This window comes from Spermophilus citellus (genome assembly GCF_964194105.1).
Source record: "Spermophilus citellus genome assembly, chromosome: 4".
Taxonomy (NCBI): Eukaryota; Metazoa; Chordata; class Mammalia; order Rodentia; family Sciuridae; genus Spermophilus; species Spermophilus citellus.
This window is the reverse complement of record NC_138185.1, coordinates 225,815,744-225,838,992: the sequence shown is the minus strand read 5'-3', so window position 1 is coordinate 225,838,992 and position 23,249 is coordinate 225,815,744. Positions and strand designations below refer to the sequence as shown.

Below are 23,249 nucleotides of genomic sequence, written 5' to 3'. Positions count from 1 at the left end.
AAAGAACGTGGGGTCTCATCCAGACCTGAAGCGCTAGCTTGACAGGGACCAGCTAAGCAACTGCCCCAAAGTCACAGCAACAAGGGTCCATCTTGGAGCAGCAGAAGGGGCCAGTAGTTAGCCCCTCTCCTGGAGACCAGGAAGGAGGAACAAGGCGCTAACTGCTTTCCTTTATTCCCCTGGACTAGTGGAGGATTATATACAGGACTTTTTCACCAAAGTCGGAGTTTGGTTCACCTGCAAGACACACCCTCCATAAACACTGGGACAAAGGATGGGCAGTGTGGCTGTCCTGGACCACAGGAACTCCCAGCACTCTGACAGGCGTGCACCTCCTCCCCATGTCTTGGTCCTCCAAAGTGCACAGAATGAGCAAGGACCCAGGCACACAGGGCAGTGGGCAGCAGGCTGGGGCTGAGGCCTGGGCCACGGGAGCTCTGTATAAAGAGCCTGGCCCAAGAGGGAGGGGAGCAGGGTGAGGGATCCCAGAGTGCACAGCCCAGGACGCGGTGCTGTGTCTGCAGGCATGACTGCACATGCTCCTTCCCAGCTCAGTTCCATGCAGAACTTGGCTGCTTGGAGAGTGAGCTCGCACCACCCACATGGGCAGCAGCTCCCTTGGGGGGGGGGGGATGAGGCACGCCCCTGCTCCAGGAGGTGCCGTGGTACAGGTGAGACCCAGGACCCACCTATTCCATGCTGCGGGGTCTGTCCTGTACTGGCAGGGCCAAAGCCCTGCTCCCTAGATATTGGGTCGCTTCCTGGTGAGGTAATGGGGACTGAAGCCCCCAGCAGAAGTGCACTGTCTCGAACATGTTCTGCTGGGATGGCGACAAGATGGAGCTGCCTGGGAACTCAAGGTGTCACTGCCCACACAGCCCAAGTGGGACATGAGACAGGCCCTTGGCACTGCCTTCCACCTGCTGTTCCTGCCCTATCCACTGTGCACCTGTCTCCTCTCCCCTGTCCCCACCTAGCAGGCCTCCCCCACAGCCCCCTGCTGCCCATGGCGCTCTGTGTTCCCCTGCCTTGGGTGACCGGGTATCTCAATGACAGGGTTTTATACCTTGTTTATTTTTGTACTCCTAGCCAGCACAGGGTCCTCCAGAGTAGCAGTTAGCTTGGAGAAACTAAATTTCAGGGAGGGGATGAGCATCTTATTTTGGATCCTGGGATCAAACGCAGAGCCTCCCGCAAGTTGGGCAAGCACTTCCCACTGAGCCCCACCCCAGCCTCAAGCAGCACAATTTAACCTTCAAATACCTGAACCTCGACCAGTTAAAGCCCCCAGGATCAGAAGACCCCCAGGGTAGTCTAGGAAGTGCAGTGCTTCAGGAAAATGCAGAAGCAGTCCAACTTCCTAGGTCCCTGGGGTGCTGCTGAGTACCAAATAAGCTAAAGAGAGGCAGCTGGAGACTTCCCTTCTGCTTGGGGGTGGATCTGGAAGGCTGACTTAAAAACTCCTGGGTGGGTTCAGAGGATGGGGTATGAAGTAACAGGAAGTTGCAAAAGGCAGGGGTTTCTCACGGTCAAGGATCATGTGACTTTCCTTTTCTATAAGTCTCAATCTGGTTCACTGACACCCCTCGATTCTTCTACTCACTGGGTAAGAAGACATTTATTTCCCCACAGCTGGGATTCATTGGTATGAACACCCAGGCTGCTTAAGTGCTTGCCAACCAAGCACTTAAGGTAGGCCACAGTCGGTCAGCAGAGCATCCAGCCAGGCTGACATCCACGTCCCAAGGTGAACCTCACGGTGAACCTCAGGGCCACCTTTCTGGTCTCTGGCAGGTGGTGGGAGTCATGCACAGGCTCCCCGGCATAGCCTGGTTTATCCGAGAAAGCACTCAGAAGCAAGGCCACTGCGGGAGACCGTGGCCTGTTGGGCCCAAAGAGGCTGGCTGCTATTCTGTTCTTGGGTTGAAATCCAAATGCCACATGACAGTGACCCTCTGCAGTATGGGGCATAGACTAAAGTGCTAAGCCAAATGTTCTTAACCCCCAGAGGACTGCTGATGGCAAATGTCATCCCAAGGCAGGATCAACTACTCTATATCCACAGAAGTCATCGTTGGGACTTGGGTGGTGTGACTGACCTGGGCGGAAGGACTGTGGGCATCAGCGATACTGGCAGCTGGATGTACCCTGCTTAGTTCCTGTCCTGGCCTCAAGGCCTCAGCCTGTTACCAGACAGGAAGGGCTGGTGGAGATGGTGGTTGGGCCAGAAGCCAGACCTAATCCCCCACAGTTGGCGGCAGGGGCAGCTCTGACTGCCAGTCACCAAAGCTGTCCTGTGCTCTCCAGATATCTCCTGGGCCTGGTGAAGACTTCTGCAAACACAGTTGCTCATTTTGTACTTAGGGCCAGGGTGCTACTCGAGGTACTCAGGATACAGAAGAGCTGAAGACCTGCCTCCCAGGGCTTCCTGACCCTGTGTTAACCAGGACTGGGAAGGGCGGTAGGCAGTCTCTAAGTTTACAAACAAAGGTGACTGCTTGTGGAAGCAAAGCAGCAGACAGCCCAGGAATCTTTGCCTGTCTTCACTCCTGCCCAGGCTCACTCTTTAACTGACCTGGGGCAGGGAGGGCAGCACAGTCCTGTTACTAGGTTCAGACAGCAGGACTGTCCACCTTAGACACAGCGACATTCCTCATCAAGACTCCTCTCTGGCAGTCTTCCCCTGAAAGCCACGAGTGTGCCGCTCAAGACCTCAGTGCTTGGCTGGGCTAGGAGGGAAGAGGTTGGCATGGGTCCCTGTTTCATGATCCGTGCAGTAGGAGATACTGTGGGAGCCTACTACCATCTGCTAGGAACTCTGCACAGCACATGCCACCTGCCTGGTGGACTGCCCAGCGGCCCTGGGTCAAATGTGATTAGTGTCATCCTGACTTTTAGAGCTGTACCTAGGGGGTTTCAGTCATGTAGGTGGTCTCCAAGTGGGCATCAGGAAACCAGGCTACCAAGGCCCAAGGCACACACCCCAATCACTAGGCCATTCTAATTCATTTGACTTTTGTGGTACCCGGGACTGAACCCAGGGTAAACCCATTCACTTTAACAGGGTGAAGCATGTTAGTAGTGGTCCTGCTGCAGAATGGAATCACTGTCTGTGACTTTCCTGCCACCCAGACCTAGCCACAGCAGCTGAGCAGAGAGGCATGGTGCCTCTGCTGGGCTGGGTCTCACCTCCTGCCAAGAGTGCCTTCCTGCTTCGAATTCACAGTGGCATCTGTGCAACATCCACTTTGCTGTCTCTTTTTTTTTAAAATTGATATTTTTTTTTATAGCAGATGGACACAATACCTTTATATTTTATTTTTATTTGGTACTGAGGATCGAACCTAGTACCTCATGCGCTTTAGGCAAGCGCTCCACCAACTATGCTACAGCCCCAGCCCCTCTGGTTTCCCTTCTGCCTCAAGCCGCCCTGAACACCTGCCTCCTCCCAGTAGTCCTCTGCATACTCCCAGGAAGCACAACAACTTCCCCCACTTAAAGGTGGGCCCTGTGGTCTAAGGGACTCTGGATTGTCAAACTGTAAAACCAACAACTGACAGACAAAAAACACTAAAAAAAAAATGACAAGAGCAGCATATTGCGAGCCCTTTCTCCAGTCTGAAATGTGAGCTTGTGGGCCACCAAGGGTCATTGTGTGGCCATTCACCAGGCAGCAACAGCCCAGGGCGAATTCCACAGCCATGGTCACTGTTCACACACTCCCCATGGAGACTTCACTGCTATCCACACCTTCTGGGCTTCTAGGCACAGGCTTTGAATGCTCACAGCAAGGGCCCCTCAGGTTTGCCTCAGGGTTCTGCCATCACCCCTAGTGGTGAGAGGAAGAGGCCCTAGAGCCCCACTTCACCTCCTGGCAGGAAAGCCATTTTGGCTCCTCTGGCTCACCTCACCTGGAGAGGAAGTCTGCATTTACTGGCCAGTGAGCACTGTTCTCAGAACTAGGACAGCACTCTGCTTGCTGGGTCAACAGAATCAGGACTATGGCTTGCTAGGTACCTTACTGCTGAGATTCCAGGGGAGGGGTCAACAAAGAAATGTGGCATTGTCTAAGTCTCAAATGACTTTTAATTTATTCAAGAATATTCTCTTGGGGCTGGGGTTGTGCCAGTGGTGGGAGCCACTGGGTTCAATCCTTAGCACCACATAAAAAATACAGTTATTGTGTCCATCTACAACTAAAAATATATTTTAAAAAATAAAATGCCATATTCTGATGTGCAATCTTAAGGCAAGCCTGGGCTCCTCGGTGATGCCGAAGGTGAAGGCCATAACCACCCTTAAAATCACACCAACACCAACTGGTAACAGACTTCAAGCAAGCTACAGACAGCCGAGGACTCCTCATATGAGCAGCAACATACTGAAATGCAGCCACAAGGACAAGCAACCAAAGGCCGTGGAACACCTGCGTGCATGTGAGGAGGGGACACTTCACCAGGGCACACGGTGAGCACACTTCCTTCAAGTCTAGCTTCTAGTGTTCCACTGGCCCTGTGAATGGTAAGATGAAAACCATTCTAAACAAGCCCATTTCCACAAGTGTCCGTAGGGTGACTGCAGTGTTTTGGGGGGCCAGCCCCACAGTGCTGGATTTCAGAGTGGCTCAGAAGCCTCTGCCCTGAGGAAGTGATTTATGGCTGCCTGCCCAGAGGAAGGATAGTGACAAGAAAGACTGCAGGGGGTGCACACTGCACATGGACCTCCCAAAGAGGCCCTGTGTACCTGGACAGCACCCTGTCCTCTTATCCAGTAAGTCAGTAGAATATAAACATAGCACCAGGCCATGGTGGATAGTCCTTAGGTCAGAGCACTGAGCTGCTGCTTAACTTTACTGTAAAAGAGCAACTCTGGGGAGGGGCTTGGCATTCTCCATTAAGCAGGCTAGATAGTTCTGGAGACATGACACATTTGACCACTAGGTCATGGGTGAGTGGCTGGCCGGTTCAGCTTCTTCTTCCCATCGACCTGCAGAGGCCCTGGGTGTTCCTGGCTGGTTCACACAATTGCCTGCTTGATGTCTCTGAAGGCTCCTCAAACTCCAGTGTGCAGACCTGCTGTCCTGAGACTCTTCCCTTCCGCCAGGCTCCCTCCAGTCACCTTCTCCCTTTAAAGTCACAGCAGCACTCTTCCTTCCTCTAGCTACTCAGACCAAAACCCACACGGGCACCCTTGTTCTTCCCTCTCACTGACCTCAGATCCAATCCAAGAAAAATGCAGTTGTCTCTTATTTCAAAGCACATATAGAGCCCAGTGAGCGTCTGCAGCGGGCCCACGCTTGCCTGGACCAGCATGACCTCCCGCCCATTACTGCCAACAACCTCCGCAGGGCTTTCCTGGCTCTTCCTCGCTTGCCCATGATGAATTCCAAACATAGCTCTAGAGCAGTCCCTCGACCCTGAAGGCATGCCACTCTGGCTGGAATCCCCAGCAGCTCCCATGTAAGAGCATCTACAATGGCCCACAAAGCCCACTGACATCCTGGTGCTGTCCCAACATCTCTGCTCCAGGCCATGAGGGTTCTGGCTATTGGGCTCTGCAGTGCTCTCTGCCTTAGCCTGGACAAGCTGCTGTTCAAGGAGCCCTGCACCTACCCTTGGAGCTACTCATCACACGACAGCCTGAATGCGAGGCCCTCAGGAGCCTCCGGACTGCTCTGTGGTGTCCTTCTTCACATTTTTGTTCCGCACTAAGTAGCTCATTACTTCTTGTTTGTTGACCAGCTGTTGGAATGTATGTTGCAGTCCGACAGAGGTCTGTGTTTTCTGTTCACAGATGGGTCCAGCACAAGAGTGCCCTGTCTGTGGCAGACAGTAAGTACCTGTGACCCAAGGGCCGTCCAGACTTTCATACTCCTGGCCACAACCAACCCAGGATCTGAAACAGCACCCTGATTAAAGTGATAATTTCCCCAAGACACTAAAGCATTAAACTAAGTGACAAGTTCATTACCTCCTCTCCATGACCATATAGGTGTTATAAAAAAAGCTGTAGGACTGATGTGTGATCCATGAGGAAGGAAAGAGGGACATCATACACTGTACGACAATCAACCCAGGGCTGCCTGAGCCAGCCTCTCTCCACTGCGGGGTGTGCTCAAGTGCCCTCCCTCTCAGCACATAGGGAAGGCTGGGAAGAAAAGGGGTTCAATGCCAGGATCCACGATGAGGACACAGTGGCCCTGAGCCTGCAGATCTTTTCCTTGGCTTTTACCCACCTTGGTGATGGGGGCAAGGAATGTGCTTTAGGGGCTACCTTAATCTAAGTCTTAAATACAGTATTAGGAGACAATGCAAGTTTTACTGAGAAAAAGTGAATTTTTAATTATCTTGTGAATCTACTTAGAAAAACACACACAAGCAATGTTCACAACTATAAATTTAAACCTTTTTGCACTAAAAAAAAAAAAAAAAAACAAACACAAAACCACAGGCATGAACTGTAAACCTGTATTAATATCAACTAGTCTTAAGGTTAACTCTTAGCAGTAATTCAGTATTTTCCTCCTTGGCAATTGTAATGTTTTAGCACCAAATGATCTCCCACAGAGGTACTAGTAACAACACTGGCTGCCAGTGTAAGGAGATGTTTCCACACACACTCCTTGTACACATACCTTCCACTCACACCAACAAGGAGACATGTGCAGATGGTGTCACACGCTGACTCCAGGGCAATGGAAACAAGACAGAGGCACGGGGTCACACGACTTTAATGTAGTGCATTTGTAGAAAAGGCCAGCCTCCGCTCCCAGGCGTGCGCTTGTCCTCAGACTTTAATGTCATGATTTAGAAGATGCAGACGTTATTGCCTAAATATTATTCTATACATTTCCATCAGTGTTCAGGAAAACACTTTAAATTGCTACTTAATTTACACCATAGTGACCGGGTTACAGCTTTAGCTCATTGGCAATTTTGGAAGCAATATTTTTGAAAGCTATGGATGTCCCTGATATCCGCTTGAACCGGACCCCATTCAGAGACAGTCTCGGCAGCTTACACACCTCCATCTCCCACTGCACCATGTTCTCTGCGTGCCCGTCGCCCTGGACACAGAAGAGCAGGAAGCGCTCCCTCTGCTCATAGTCGCAGTTATTGGCGTCCAGCACTTTGCGGATTTCCCGCATCATGTCACTGGGATCCATAGAACTAGTGGTTTTCATGCTCCAGGTGAAGCGCAGGGAGCGAGGCTTTGCTTCTTTGTTCTCATCCTTCGGCTCAGCATGGACGTTGCGACTGGAATGCACAGGGGCAGGGTCATTCTCTACTGTACAGGACAGCGAGCCCTTTCTACCATCAACACAAAACAATGACCTCCACCCTTTGCCTGTGCAGACTTGCATTTGCTAGGAAGTGTTCATTTGTTCCCACCATCCCAAACAGAAGCCATATGCACAAGAATCTACCTGGCTAAAAAGTCTTCACCAGCCCCTCTACTGACTAAAACTAAGAGAGTGATTTACTCAGCAGAGTCCTTGGAATCAGCACAATGAAGACAAGGCCCAGGCCTTTGCCTGGGAAGTACTGGTGGCCTGCCTCCCACTCTGCCTAACCCACTGTTGCGCTGCTAATCTAGTCCTGCTCACCATGACTGTGGCAGAAACTGGTACTCAGGATTACCAGGGGACTCCATGCCTACAGCTCACAATCACTCTTCCCTGTCAACAGCCCCAGATGCTGAGAGCACGGCCAGGTTGGCCATCCTTATGGTCACTTCCATTCCAATGTTTTTCCTTTTCTCCATTTTGCTAAACTTCCAATTTCATAGTTAAAAACAAAAACAACATCTGGTGGCATGTGCCTGCAAGTCCCAGCTACTTGGAAGCCTGAGGCAGGAGAGTCACCTGAGCTCTGAGTTCTAGACCAGCCTGGGCAATACAGAGAGATCTCATCTCCTATCCCCAAAGAAGAAAAAAGGAAGAATTCTTAGATGTCACAATCTCATTAGTGGAAAAGATGGAAAAATGAAAAATTTCAGCTCAACCTATGCCACACAGGAATGATCTACCCAGTGAGTGGATTATTCAGATCACAAGCTAAAATTCTGTGTTGAGATATTTGAAAGGTCATAAAAAAGAGCTCCAGCTCTCACAATTTGGGACTGTGATTGAGGAAACAGCACCAGCTCAGGAGAGGAAGGGCAAGATGCTGGAGGGTCACAGGAGGGGAGTCCAGCCTGGCAAGACAGTGAGACCAGGCAGGACAAGAAGAAAGGGCCTCTGAAGAGCCCCTAAATGGGATTTCAACAAAATACCATTCAGCCAAGGATGAGTTTTGTTTTGAGCAGAAAAACCCAAGGTATGGAGGCAGGAAGTACAGGATGTGTTCCTGGGGCAGAGTGCACAGGTTGCCTGCAACAGGCACAGTGGTACCCCAGGACAGTCCGAGGCCCTTGCTCAGCAGTTGCCATGGTGGGCCTCATCTTGCTTGGCATAGGAGGCTGGTCCCATCACCCCCTTCCTATTGAGGATAGGCAATGAATTTGTACAGCAAGAATCTGATCCAGTCTGGGACAGCAGGCCCGGGGGAGGCTGTCTGGCGCTCACCCTAACTCTCTTCAACAGGATAGCCGCACCAGCACTCAGGGCCTGGAATTCTATCACCAGAGCTCACCCTGGAAAGACCAGGAGGAGCAAAGGGGTTAAGGAGGTCCTGACATAGCATGGTGGTGACTGGTGTGAAGCAGGCCAAGTGGAGGAGACCTACAACTACAGAGACAGTCCTAGGCCCATCTGTGACTCCATATCCACGTAATGATAGCCACATAAAACCAAAAAGCAAAATATGACTTCTATAATCATCTTAGAAGAGGAAAATATATCTGGAAAAACGAAAATTCTACTCAGTGTTCTATATTTGTTCCTTGAGAAGAGAACCATGTGAGGAGCCAGGGAGGAGTCCAGGGCCACCCCCACACTCCCCACTAGGCGCAGGGCCTGAACACAGCCATGCACTCAATACACAAGCAAATTCAAAAGGGGCTGGGAAGGCTTCTGCAGCACGCCAGCGCCCTCGTGTGGCTCTGTACCAGGCCCACCTCACAAGTCCTCTCCAAGGACCAGCAGGATTAGGCTGCAAAGCATTCAGAAAAGGTCACCTTTGCCACAGAAATGAGGCAAACACTAGAAAAAGTTTTAAGTAGATAGAAATCATTTCCCTCACCTTGAGCCCTCATATCGCCCGTTCCTCTCATACTCAGTTGGAAGCCTCAACGAACAGAGTGTGGAAGCAAAGAGAAGTGGGGAAGAGAAGAGAGATCTTACATAGTAGCACAACACTGTCCTGAACACACACATCATGCAGTGAACACATCTGAGTACTTTCTAGTCACCAGTGAGCCTTCAGCAGTGCTGTGTGCTTCTCTGGGAGGACACGGGCATGCACAGGGCTGGGCAGCATGCCACATTGTCCTCCCACCTCTTCACCTGGGCACCTCCATGCCTTGGACCAGAGTGGCTCTGGCTTTTGTACCTCACCCACAGAAGAATGGGTTTCCAATTGAAAGGAAATAAGGCTATCAGTTGAACTCTGCATTCAATTGTAACATTTTCTGTCCAAGGGAAAATTTGACAACGAGGAAGATCAACTGAGAAATAGTCAAGGAGTGGAATTCCCAGCAGGAAGAAAGCACTTTTCCCACAGAGCCTTCCAGTGACCAATCAGTTTTGTAAACACAAAAACTGGCAGCCTGGCCTTCCTGCTCCGAATAAGCACAGGCACACTGTGGTCCTTAAAGGCAGACTTCCTGCCTCATAAGTATGGATTCCAAAGGCAGCAGTATTTTTGGCCTCTTGATTGTCAACACCAAAAACATTAATGAAATCAGAATGCCTCTTATTGCAGTGCTCTAGGGAAAACAGTGAGAGGTGCTTCTTCAGTGCTAGTAGGAAGTGGCTTTAGATAGAACACTGTTTACTCTTCAATTCTCCAAAAATATTAAAACACTTCTGTTCTGCAGCTGCTCACATCTTAATATCTGAAAAAGTCAAACGTAATGAGGCTGTAGGTTTGGATTATATGCTTGTCTCCTATATTGGAGTATTAGCCAATTTCTGTCATTTTTAAAGCCTTTCGCCAATCCAATCCTCAGTAAAATAAAAACGATGACTAACTCAATTACCACTTACCTTTTGCATGCTTGTGGCTAATCATTAATTGTACATTCATGTTACTGAACATCCCGTTCTTCAAACAGGAGCATGCTAAGTGTTATTAGTATAAAGACAGAATTATTTGGATGCTAAATAATTCTACCAAAGACAGGAAACGCAGAGCATGCACAGGCCTTTCGCTGCAGGGGTGCCACAATTCTTTCAAAATGTCTGACAGAGTTAATCTATTTCTTTCCAGTTTCCCCTTGAGGAAATAAGTATTTAGTTCTCAGCAGAAAGTTTAGTTTTTAAGGAAAAAACAGGGCCAGAAAGCCAAACCTGATGTTAATTGCAGGAGCCATTTGGTGGGATGAGGATTGAAAAATAAGTGTGCATATATAAATCCTACCTTTTGATAAACCTGAATGACATGTTTCTAAAAGAAATTAAGCCAAAAAAAAATTAATAGAAAGGACTCGCACAATTTATATAGAAAATCTAATCAATTGTAGAGAAAAAAGAAAACAAAAACCAAAAACCCAAATAGGGCTCCTCTTCCAGCCAATAATCAATGAGACAATGACATTCATTGAAAAAGTAAAAAGTATTACAGGTAATTAAAGGAGTATGTTATCTTTTAATTAGAAATATATTAAAAAAAACTACTTGTAAGAAGAAGTTTAGAATATTGACATTGGCTGTAATTAAATTTACTTAAAGTTGTTCAGATGGATAAACTTTTAAGAAAGAATTCAATGTCTTAGGTTCAAGAAATGATATGTCACTTGTAACATACTCGTAATAACATTTCTAAATTTTCTTCAGAACGTTATGAACAAAAATCTTGCTTTCTCATACATAAACACAAAAATCTCACTACAAAAGATTTAACTATCAAGAGCATCATTAATTATTTCAGGTAGATGACTTAACAGAAAGTTTGTTACAGTGGTATGATATAAATTGCTTTTTAGGCTACTGAGAGATTTAGATCTCAAAATGAAAATAAACTACCAAGATAAAACAGTATGGATTTATCTAATAAACTGGAAGAACTGTATTTAAAAGGGGTCACACTAAGGTCACTGAAAGAAATTTAAGGAGATACTCAGGTTATGCTGAATAGATTCTGACAATACATTTTTCAAGCTATGGATCAGGTTCTCCTAGTCACATGATCAGCTGCCTTAGGCTCAGCTCAGATCCAACAGGACAGAGAGGCACTCAGATGTATCTGCTAGAGACTGAAGTAATGAAATCCCTGGATTTTTTTTTTTTTTTTTTTTTTTGTACCAGGGATTGAACTGACCATGGAGCCACATCCCCGGTCCTATTTTGTATTTTATTTAGAGACAGGGTCTCACTGAGTTACTAAGTGCCCCGCTTTTGCTGAGGCTGGCTTTTTTTTTTTTTTTTTAAAGAGAGAGAGAGAGAGAGAGAGAGAGAGAGAGAGAGAGAGAGAGAATGAGAATTTTTTTAATATTCGGCAGACACAACATCTTTGTTTGTATGTGGTGCTGAGGTGAGGCTGGCTTTGAACTTGTGATCCTCTTGCCTCAGCCTCCCGAGCCACCATGCCCGGCAAATCCCTTGATTTTTTTTCCCTTCTAATTTGGATTTAATGGGGCTGGGGATGTGGCTCAAGCGGTATCGCGCTCGCCTGGCATGCGTGCGGCCCGGGTTCGATCCTCAGCACCACATACAAATAAAGATGCTGTGTCCCCTGATAACTAAAAAAAAAAATAAAAAAAAAATAATTTGGATTTAATGCTGGCATTGCTTCAGAGATTAACTGACAAAAATTGAACAATGTTTAACTACTATAGACAACTGCAAACCACCATCAAATGTGCCACACTGTAGGCTGTCTACTTTAAAGAAACACATGTGAAATATTTTAAAAATAACACTACATAACTATTAAGGTGGCATTACCTGAAAGATTATTTTAGTTGAAAAAATTGAAGATTAAAAAGAGCTTTTAAAATACATTTTCGTATCTAAGTCTTCTGTCTGGGAAGTCCGAATTATTTTTCTGACCCACGAGAAAGGTGAAAGGTGCTGGCAGAGGGGAGCCTTGTACCCTGAGGGGGAACAATTTTGTTCTGGACCACTGTAAATGGTCCCCAACTCTCCAAAGCCATGCACTGTTCACACCTGACCAGTGTGTTAAGGTGCCAGGGTCCACTGTTTTAGCTCTCCAGGCACTGCAACTTGAATCCTAGCAATTTTTGCCATGAGGAGAAGCAGCTTCAACAGCAGCGGCAAGGATTTTAAGTATTTTTAAGAACAAGCTGTTTGTAACCGAAGTATAGTACTAAAGAAGATGACAGCCCTCAATTTGTGAACTTTCACACATTAGGATAAAGAACTCTCTGCAAAAATTTAGGGGTGAAAATAGCCTGGAAATTCTAAAATAAGAAGACTACTTAGTTTGTCTTTTTTTTTTTTTTTAAAATAAGAAACTTTGATCTTTAATTTCAATTCAAATACCGTATCATATGAAATAAATGTAATTAGGGGGCTGAGGTTGTGGCTCAGTGGCAGAGTGCTCCCTAGCACGTGTGAGGCCCTAGGTTCAATCCTCAGCACCAAATAAAAATAAATAAATAAAAATAAAAGGTATTGGGTCCAACTACAACTAAAAAAGAAAGAAAAAGAAAAAGAAAAAGAAATAAATGTAATTAGAAAATAAGCAAGCACCAAGAATTCATGCCCCCAGTGGCCTTTTACTGAATTCTCCCAGGGGAGTGCAGGGCAGGGCAGCAAGCTCTGCTCCAGAGCCAGACAGAACTGGTTCAGCTGTGTTTTTGCTATAGAATATGTGCTCCGCCTTAACCTTGGCTTCAATTTCTTCTACAAAATTGGGAATATCACCGTGTGCGATGGCGCACACCTGTAATCACAGCAACTTGGAAGGCTGAGGCAGAATTGTGAGTTCAAAGCCAGCTTCAGCAATGGTGAGGCACTAAGCAACTCAGTGAGACCCTGTCTCCCAATAAAATACAAAACAGGGGTGGGGATGTGACTCAGTGGTCAAGTGCCCCTGAGTTCAATCCCTGATACCAAAAAAAAAAAAAAAAAAAAAAAAAAATCTACCCCAAAGGGTGGAATGTGAATAGAAAATATGAGGGTGGGTACTATATTACACAAATAGATATACTCTTTGTATACACAGATATGTGTATGTATTATTTTATAGAGAAAATACTCATACATAAAAAATCTGTGCACACTACACACACATCTCTGGATAAAATGAGTATATTTACATATCCATCTGAGCTCACAGTAGGCATTCAAATAATGGTAGTTCATTAACCAATGATAGTCTTAAGGTAACTACAAAATAAATTTAAGGGTTCTAATAGTGTGCAAGGTCTTATTTAAAAAGCCCATTACAATCAGACACAATGGTGCACGCCTGGGCTAGGGATATAGCTCAGTTCGTAGAGTGCTTGCCATATATGGACAATCTCTAGCACCACACACACAGACAAAAGGTGCACGCCTGTAATTCCAGCAGCTTGGGAGGCTGAGACAGGAGGACGCAAGTACGAGGACAGCCTCAGCAATTTACCAAGACTGTGCCTCAAAGTAAAAACCGAAAAGGACTGGAGATGTAGCTCAATGGTAAATTATTGTGAGTTAAATCCTCAGTATCAATCAATATAGAAAGCCCATTATAAAAACCAGGTGTGGTAGCGCACATCTGGATTCTCAGTGACTCTGGAAGCCAAGGCAGGAGAATCACAAGTTTGAGATCAACCTGGTCTCAAAAATAAAAAGGGCATAAAGGTAGCTCAGTGGTAGAGGTAGAGCATGAAGTCCTGGGTTCAGTTCCAGTACAAAAAAAAAAAAAAAAAGTCTATTACAGAACAAAGTGTATGGGCACCTTTTCTGAATTTTGACAGACTTTACTGCTATATATTCCTTTGGCCCAGAGGAGACAACACCTGCTCATATTATGCAGTGATGGGGAGGTAAACTGCCAGAAAATTATAGTATCTCCTCCATCTTGTGTCACTCAAGTTTAGAGGCAGATTACATTTCAGCCTAGTCCTGAGGAAGGAGCTGGGGGACACACAGGTCTGGGACAGGCTGGTCCTTTTAGGGTGACCCCAGAAGGAAGAAAGAAGCTATCCTGGAGCCTCCTGACTGTGCTTGGACTGAACTCCCTAGTTGGTTACTGAAGTGTACCCTTTCAACCATTCTCTTCTGCCTACTATGGAACAGGGTGTCTTAGTAAAGGGGCTGTGAGAAGAGTGAGAGGGTCAACTAAAGCCTCCAGCTCATTTGACTTGTAGTTAGAGCCAGCAGGCTTGGAAGTCCTCCCTCATCAAGTGACTGAAGTCCTGACAACAGACAGACTTGACTGTTGAGCACAACTCACTGAAGTTCTAGGTGACTGATCTCAGATGAAATAAAATGACTGGAGGGATTAAGGAGACTGAAAAGTGACATCTGGCTCAAGTGTAAATAATGGAGATGGTATGAAACTGTGCAGGGAGCTAAGGGACCAGAGGAGGAAGGGCTCTGACCACTTAGGCCCCTGAGAAGATCCTGTTGTTGCTCCCTAGGACACAGGTGGTAAGCAAGAGTGTCTGCACGGGAACACTTGCAAGAGACCCTGGTCACACTGATCAGAGAGGCTGACTTCAAAGAATTTCCTCAGGGGACTTCAACTTGGGTTTCAGGGTACACTGCTGCCTAATGGTGCATTTCACTGCCTGCTTGTGGTGCAAGCAGCAGCCTTTCTTTTTCTCTTGTATCAGCCAATGTCATTATGTTTTCTGCATATTCTACACTAGATTAGAAGTAAAACCACCTCTAGAGACCTTAGTTTCCCAAGCTCAAGGCCTACTGAACACATAAGCATTGAATACGCAATTAGATATTATTGAGAATAAGCTGGGATTTTATCTAGAAAACTACCACATTTAAGAAAGTTATCTTGGGGCTGGGGATATGGCTCAAGCGGTAGCGTGCTCGCCTGGCATGCGTGTGGCCCGGGTTCAATCCTCAGCACCACATACCAACAAAGATGTTGTGTCCGCCAAGAACTAAAAAATAAATATTAAAAATTCTCTAAAAAAAAAAAAAAGTTATCTTGGGCTGGGGATGTGGCTGAAGCGGTAGCGTCTTGCCTGGCATGTGCGCAGCGCTGGGTTCGATCCTCAGCACCACATACAAATAAAATAAAGATGTTGTATTCGCCGAAAACTAAACAATAAATATTAAAAAATTCTCTCTCTCTCAAAAAAAAAAAAAAAAAAAAAAAAAGAAAGAAAGAAAGAAAGTTATCTTGCTTTCAATGTTAACTTCCTGAGACCAAGAGAGAGAACAATTTCCTGATTTAGCCTCTGAAAAACTTAGTGCTCATTACTCAATGATGATGAAGTCAGAGAAGATAAAATGTCTCGATTCTCTGTGTCTTGGGATGATCACAATGGATCTGTCTTCTGTCCTGGTGACTGCTAGGGAGTGCCAACAGCTTGCCCACCTGCCCTGAACATGCCACATGGACAGATAAGTAATCAGAAAGAATAATAATTAAAGAACAATAACAGGGCTGGGGATGTGGCTCAAGCAGTAGCACGCTCGTCTGGCATGCGTGTGGCCCGGGTTCGATCCTCAGCACCACATACCAACAAAGATGTTGTGTCCGCCGAGAACTAAAAATAGATAAATATTTTAAAAAATTCTCTCTCTCTCTCTCTCTCTCTCTCTCTCCTCTCTTAAAAAAAAAAAAAAAAAAGAACAATAACAAAAACCTTCCAAGTGCCAGGCAACTTGTAGGGCTATGAAAACCTAAAAGCTTGGAGCTCTATACTTTCTCTTTTAAAGGTTTTAAAGGACAAAGTTAAGACATATGAAACAAAACCACCAGCACCAGCTCGCCACATAGAAAACACATTCCTCTTTTGCTCTGTTTGCTTGAACACCCCCAGCACCACCTGGCACTTACCTTCTTGTGAGTTTTGAAGTTAATTTACTAAAAAGATTAGTGGAGCCTCTGCTTCGAGTCTGAGACAGTGGTGTGGCTTCGTGGGACAGGCTGGGTGAGGCAGGAGGGCCGTTGTATGTTGCAGTTCGCCGTTCCCGGGGCTGGCCATGGAAAGTGCTACGAATGGCAGTGCCTCTTGGGAAGCGGATTCGGTCCGGGGTGGTGGCACTGCTAATACTATGGGTTGAAGCAACCGGAGTTCTCTGATCAGGAATGGTGCTAGGAGACCAGAAAAGAAGAGACTCTGACATCTTTGTTCACAAAATCATGGCACATGAAAATTTATAATCACTATGCGGAGAAAGTCAGGTATAGAGAAATCAGTAGAGAAAATCAGGTATAATGTATCCAGATCCAAGGGGAATTTTATAGAACTTAGAAGCAAAAGGTAAGTTCAGTGGGAAAGGGTACCAAAGGAACAGGACAGAATGGACAAGGCCTCAAAGAGATTAAGGGAAAAGTTTGAACACATTTTTCAAGAACAAAATTAAAGCAGGGGAATTCCAGGACAGAACTCACACTCTTCTCCCCCTTCACTTCCCTCTCAAATTGCTCACACACAGAGAACCGTGCCAAAATGAAAGGAAGGACTGCAGGTCCTGAAGAACTGAAGAACAGGCAACTAAAAAGTTTGGAAGCACACAAATGGCATAAAGTTCCACATGCTGAAAGCAACTTGGGGAGGAGAGGGAATGTCTCACACCCTCTGTAATACGCAGACACACACAGATGACCAAGGACACCATGAACAGGATGCGCTTAACTAAAACCAGACAGAGGAGGACATCTTGTGGACAACTGCAACAAAATCTTAACTATAGAATCCACGGCACAGAATTAAGCAGCAGCGGGTGACACTGGTTTCACGAGGAATGTGAGTTTTCTTACGTAGCCTTGAAGTTATCTCCTTCACTGTCTATTGAAGGTAACATCATCTTGGGATGCCCAGAGGCTGACATGGACATCGACTTCTGATGTCTCAGCTGACAGGTAGAAGATGTGGCACAGACTGAGGCAGGGCTAGCTGCATAAGCGAACACTTCCGTCAGGCTGGGGGGTGGGTCAGGCAGAGGCAGAAACAACAGCGTGCTGAAGCAGTGGCCACGGAGCAGCCTGCTAAGCACACGCCGCCCTCCCCAGGCCCCTTCCAGACACGTTCTGGAGATTCTGGGGCGATTGCTGACCTGTTAGCTGCTTTTTTTCAAACAGTAATTTTAAAAGTTTATTACCTTAGAGAAAATAAGAGCTCTGGATATTCATGTGAGAGGAATGGTGTCTTTTAGATTTGCATAAAATAATGTCTACTCAAAAAGAGAGATGTTTCAATACAAATCCAGATGGTAAAGTGAATAAGTGATAAGAATACCATGCTCTCAACCTAGTTCCCAAATGTAATGACTATTTTTTTAAAAAAATATTTTTAGTAAAAAAAAAAGAAAAAAAAGTATATATTTAGTGGTAGATGGACATAATACCTTTATTTTTATTTTTACGTGGTGCCGAGGATTGAACTCAGTGCCTCCCAAGTGCAAGCGCTCTACCACTGAGCTACAACCCCAGCCCACTGTAATGACCATTTATTTACTGCAGTCCTAGGGGTTGAAACCAGAAGTGCTCTACCATTGAGATCAGACAGAATCTCAGTGAAAGACCTGGCTGGCCCTGAACTTGCAATCCTCCTGCCTTGACCACCCAAGTCACTGGGATTATAGGTATGTGCCACCATGTCCGGCTACAATGATATTTTTTGGTACTGGGGATTGAACACAGGGGTGACTGACCACTGAGTCATACCCCCCAGTCCTTTTTCATATTTTATTTAGAGATAGGGTCTTGTTGAGTTGCTTAGGGCCTTGCTAAGTTGCTGAGGTTGGCTTTGAACTCACAATCCTCCTGTCTCAGCCTCCCAGGCCACTGGGATCATAGGCATGAGCCACTGTGCCCAGCTACAATGACATATTTTCAATGGACGAATGAAGTCATGGGTATAGGGAGCAGCTGTTATATATCAAAATATTCTATTGCATTATGAACAACAGCTTAGACCCTCCTTTATAAGGAATAGTTGAAAAAATGAAGGAACTGTGATTGGGCAAAGGGGAGGGAAGAAAAGGGTGGGGGTATGGATGCAGGAAAGATGGTGGAATGAGATGGACTTCATTACTCTAGGTACATGTGTGAATGCACATATGGTGTGACACTATATCATGTACAACCAGAGAAACGAAAAGTTGTGTTGCAATTGTGTACAATGAATCAAAATGCTTTCTGCTATTATGCCTAATTAGAATGAATGAATGAATAAATAAATAAATAGTTGACATTCCTAATAAGTCAACAGTCCAGGGGCACTTAGCCACTAAGCCACATCCCTATCCCCTTTTTATTTTTGAGACAAGGTCTCGCTAAGTTGCCTAGGGCTTGCTAAGGTGCTGAGGCTGGTCTTAAACTTGCATCCTCCTGTCTCAGCCTTCCAAAGCACTGGGATTATATGTGTATGCCACCATGCCAGCCAGAGCCTCATTTTTCAAGATGGTTTTTACCATCTTGATCAGAGCAAATTAACCATTTGCAGGAAGAGTGAAAGAGTGGCTGGTAGCCAGCAGTTTCTACTGGCATAGATGGCTCTAGACATAACTACCCATGGGAGCGACACAAGGATCACACAATTCCTCAATTTCAGCTCTGCCCCCGTGTCCTAGGGTTCCAAAGGGACACAGTTTCTTTCCTTAAGAATGGCAGGATTGGGATTCTGACACTATTCTTAGTGTATTCCTCCTGGCACCCTTCCCATGTCTGAGCCCTAGCACCTGATGGTGCTCCCCTTCTGCCCCCGTATCCTAGCCACTGTGGTATCTTGCTGGTGTTGACATGGAGGATTCAGGGGGTCCTCCTCTCCGCATCTACTTCTGTGGTTAATGTGGGGCTGCCCCCTCCCACTCCCCTCTGGTCTCCATGCCTTTGTCCCCAAATCTCCAGTTTAGCTACCAGAGCTGAGACCTTCCTAAAACATAAACCCAACCTTGCAGTTTATTTGCTCATGACCTTTCTCAGGGGTCTTCAGGAAGTTCAGATCCTCACTTGGCAGAGCTGTCATGGCCCTGTCAGGCAATGCTCTAGCCCCTGCCATCTCTCCAAGTTCCACCTCCTAGAACTGGACTTCCAGGTCATCAGAACTTTCATTCTCTGTCTGGTGAGCTGCCATCTTTCTATTCCTGCTTCAAAGTTCAGCCAGAGGTGGTCTCCTCTTGAAGATAAACCTGACACTCCCCATATGAGCTGAACTATTTCTCCTTCATCGTTAGCTCAGGCTTGCACCTGTACTGTGGTGATTCCTTTCCTGGAAGAAGCGCCTGCAGGTGCATTTCATCACTGTCTCGAGTGCATCAGAAAGCCCTAACTGCAGCAAATCTCCCCCTAACAGGTTGGCCCATTAGCCACTGGAATTGTGATGGTCCCAACAGGAGGGAGACAGAGGTCTTTGAGATGAATGGCTCAGAAGAGCTGCTTGTCCCTGTGTTTTGCTTGAGAATTTTTCTCTGTGCCTTGGGAGAGAGGCTCAGTTAGCTAAGAAAGAAATGAAAACAAATGCATTATAAATAGAAGAACCTATTCTGTTTTGCTTTTTTTCCATTCAACATCTCTTCTCCTCCTGTGGTGACAGTACTTACAGTTTGTTCTGGGGGAAGCAACTCTAGGTGCCTGGGTTGCAGGTGATACTGATCCCACCCAGTCCTCCCAGCTACCTTGGCCCATAGAGGCAGACCTACACAGCTGAAGGAGACAAACTCAGGGCTCCTGTCTGAGTAGAGCTGTGTGGGGGCGATGCCAGGTCTGCAGCAAGCCCCATCATGGAACTGCTACAGGAGGCACAACTAGGAGCTGGACCTGACTAGCCGAGAACATTTTTTTGATTATTTTTTGGGGTACATTATAATTATATATATCTAATAGTGGGATTCACTGTGACATATTCATACATGCACACAACAATAATTTAAATAATTTCATTCCCCCATTACCCCCAATTCCCTTGGTCTTCCTTCTAATTTCATAAGAACCCCTTCCACATATGAGAGAAAACAAAATCTTTCATTTCTGAGTCTGGCTCATTAACATAATGCTTGGATGTTCCAATCATTTTCCTAAACTTTTTTTTTTTTTTTTTTTTGGTACCAGGGATTGAACCCAGAGGTGTTTATAACCACTGAGCCACATCCCCAGCCCTATTTATATTTTATTTTGCTTAGGTGCTCGCTAAATTGCTGAGGCTGGCTTTTAACTTGTGATCCTCCTGCCTTAGCCTTTTGGACTGCTGGGATCATAGGCGCGCAGCACCCAGAACTTAATTTTTTTTTTAAATTATAAATATTTTTAGTTGTAGATGGACACAATATCTTAGTTTTATTTATTTATTTTTATGTAGTGCTAAGGATAAAACCTAGTGCCTCACACATGCTAGGCAAGTGCTCCACCACTGACTTACAACCCCAGTTCTACCCAGAACTTTTAAGGATACATGAACCACTATATGAACTTTTTTGTCTTTATTAACCCAGTTTGGACTGTCACACACAAAGGAGCCTCTAAACTTGGTTTAAGTATTTGACAAAATGATTGGCTGTTACCTATACATGATTTGTAGGCATACACAGACACACACACACACATACTCTCTCTCTCTCTCTCTCTGTTTTTCTAAGAAGTCACAGATGAGCATCATTGTCTCTTGTTCTCTGATCTGTTCCAAGCAGGTCAGTGGTCAGTCAATACATTTGGGTGCCCTAGCCAGCTGCTAACATTTTTTGCCAAACTGGGAACTAGGATCAATGACTGCACTGAGGAAAGCAGGAAAGGAGAGGCAGGAGTTGTCTGGCATTTCCCCTGGAGAATATAAACAGCTCAAAGTTTCTGGAAAAGGGTAGCCCTTTCAGGCAGTGTCTGGCCCAGGAAGCATACTACAGATGTCTGGCTGAGGTGTCGGCAAAACCTAGAGGGCATGTAAGAGTGAGAGTAGATGCACAGGTGCCTTGCAGCAGAGACCTGATCCTCCCTGAAGGGAGAGGACTTTCTAAAATGGAAGTGTAACTTACTTGTGATCCTCCTACTTCAATCTCTGAGTAGCTAGGATCACAGGTGTGTGCTACTATACCCAGCTCCAATAATATTTTTATTTAGAAATTTAATTCATGTTACACCATGAATTCCACAAAGCAAGCAATGAAACAGGATATGTATTGCTGACTTCTGAAGCAGGCTTAGCATTCTGCTTTGGAAACGGTAAATTTTTGTTGCATTTCAAGCTCGTACAACCAAACTCACAAAACACTATCTTCAATGTATACACCCTATACAATAATGGGCTAATATATATTCTACAAGCTCATTAAGTTGGTTGTTGTGAGAGTTTAAACAATATTTCCCTTACGAAGAGTACCGAAAATGATGTTACGTTTCATAGTTTAGCCCATAATAATCCTCAACTGCAAAATAGTATATTGCATTTGCTTTAATAGATAATGGGTCCAAAGAGGAATTGGTTTTTAAGTTGCATGAAGCCAAGTTCCTATGAGCCTTCCCAACTGTTTTGTATTTGTGACTGATAATTTCTTCTTTTTGAAACTCTAATCCACTTACAGCTGCTAAGGGACAGGCACTTTGAATTGTTTGCTATTCAGACTCCTCTCCCACATCAGAACATTTTGATGTGACATGTGCTCACTAAAAGCATACTCGGGTCAGGCAAAAGCAGAATTAAAACTATTCCTGTATAAAAGGCACATGTATTCACTGTCATTAGTCCTTTTCCCTGTGCCCCAATGCTAACCAAGCAGATAAAATAGTAAAATCACTTTACAATGAAAAATTTTAACCAATGATACCTAGTTCCCAAACTTCTTTTAGGACTCTGTTGTGTTTTACCTTAAGGGTACAATATTACTTCCTTAAATGAGAACATCCTTTTGCAGTCTTATGTAGCACGGGGGCTGATGAGCAGAGTGCCAGGGTAGGTTGCTCAGCAGCATGATTAACTTGCAAGGTTAGGCATAGTCTATGGAAACCAGGAAAAGTCTTCACATTCTTTCTGAGCAATTTATGATTCATAACAAGAGCTAAGATTTATTGAGCACCATGTGTTAGTGTTAGTGTTTTGCTTAGAGGTCAGGAGCAACACAGCAGAAAGCAGGCTGGCCATCAGCATGCCTGGCTCCAACATTAGTCCCACACAGAAAACCACGCACAGGAGCTTGTGCCAAAGCAAGAACCTGCCAAGACCTGTGCTTCCCGCAGACACCAATGACAAGCTCCATGTTTTCTCTCACACAGGAAAGCTGACAATCAAAGAAAGATTGCACTAGAATCAGTACATAAAGCTGATTTTAAAAAGAAAAGAAAAAAAAACTATATATATAAAAACCCACTTGTGCTGTCTTGTGGCAAAAGGAAAAATAATCTGTATTTGGTGAGCCTTTGAAATAACATCCTATTTTCAGAGTAGAATTTTGAAGGTGGTTAGGGCTTGTTAAGACAGGCATAGGCCTTGGTTTTGTCAGCCCCAATCACTTATGTTGGAATTTTGTATGAACAGCTGCATACAGAATAGAGTCCAACATATTTAAGGTTGAAAGTGGAACAATGTGCTTGTTCCAGAAGTTAACAGGCCCAGGCATCCTGCAACTCACTTGCATTTTCAAGTAGTGAAGTCATAAGATGTGAGGTGGGAGAGGACAGGACAAAGCAGAGAGCTTTGAGTCAATGATGCAGAGGGAAGCCTCAACCATCAATGTTAAGGGAGGGAAAATTGTCCCATTCATGTCTTCACAAAATGAAAAACATGACCACTAGTTAGCCTTCAAACTCAATACTTGTACAGTTTTTCAATTACTCTATAAAATAGAAAGAATAAAATACAGATATTTTGAAAACTACAAGCCCTGTTTTGTAGGGTGTGGTGCTAAGGTTCTGTTTGGCTGAAGACAACATCTTCCAAAGCAAAGTATTTCAATGACTGATGCTGAGAGAAGCAAGAAGGCCCAGGAGACAGTCAACCTCATCTGGCCCAGGTGATACAGGGCAGTCAACCTAATAAGGAAGGTGTCTGTAGGGGATGCAGAAAGGAAATGACTCAAA

General features: G+C 45.4%; 1 protein-coding gene across 14 annotated transcripts in view; it reads right to left on the bottom strand.

The window, feature by feature from the left end:
• Window positions 1-6,712: 6,712 nt before the first annotated feature.
• Window positions 6,713-23,249, bottom strand: part of MARK3 (microtubule affinity regulating kinase 3) — a 109,782-nt gene continuing 93,245 nt past the window's right edge. For 9 of the 14 annotated variants that reach the window (XM_081289648.1, XM_081289650.1, XM_081289647.1 and 6 more), the window contains 4 exons: window positions 16,080-16,337; window positions 10,521-10,547; window positions 9,183-9,227; window positions 6,713-7,256 (listed from right to left, as the gene is read on the bottom strand). In XM_081289648.1, the coding sequence (XP_081145774.1) occupies window positions 6,911-7,256; window positions 9,183-9,227; window positions 10,521-10,547; window positions 16,080-16,337 (676 nt within the window). In that variant the 3' untranslated portion in view covers window positions 6,713-6,910. Of the gene's footprint in view, window positions 7,257-9,182; window positions 9,228-9,314; window positions 9,997-10,520; window positions 10,548-16,079; window positions 16,338-23,249 lie in introns of those variants that run through there. The other 5 variants (XM_081289653.1, XM_081289659.1, XM_081289656.1 and 2 more) reach the window with 3 other exon arrangements.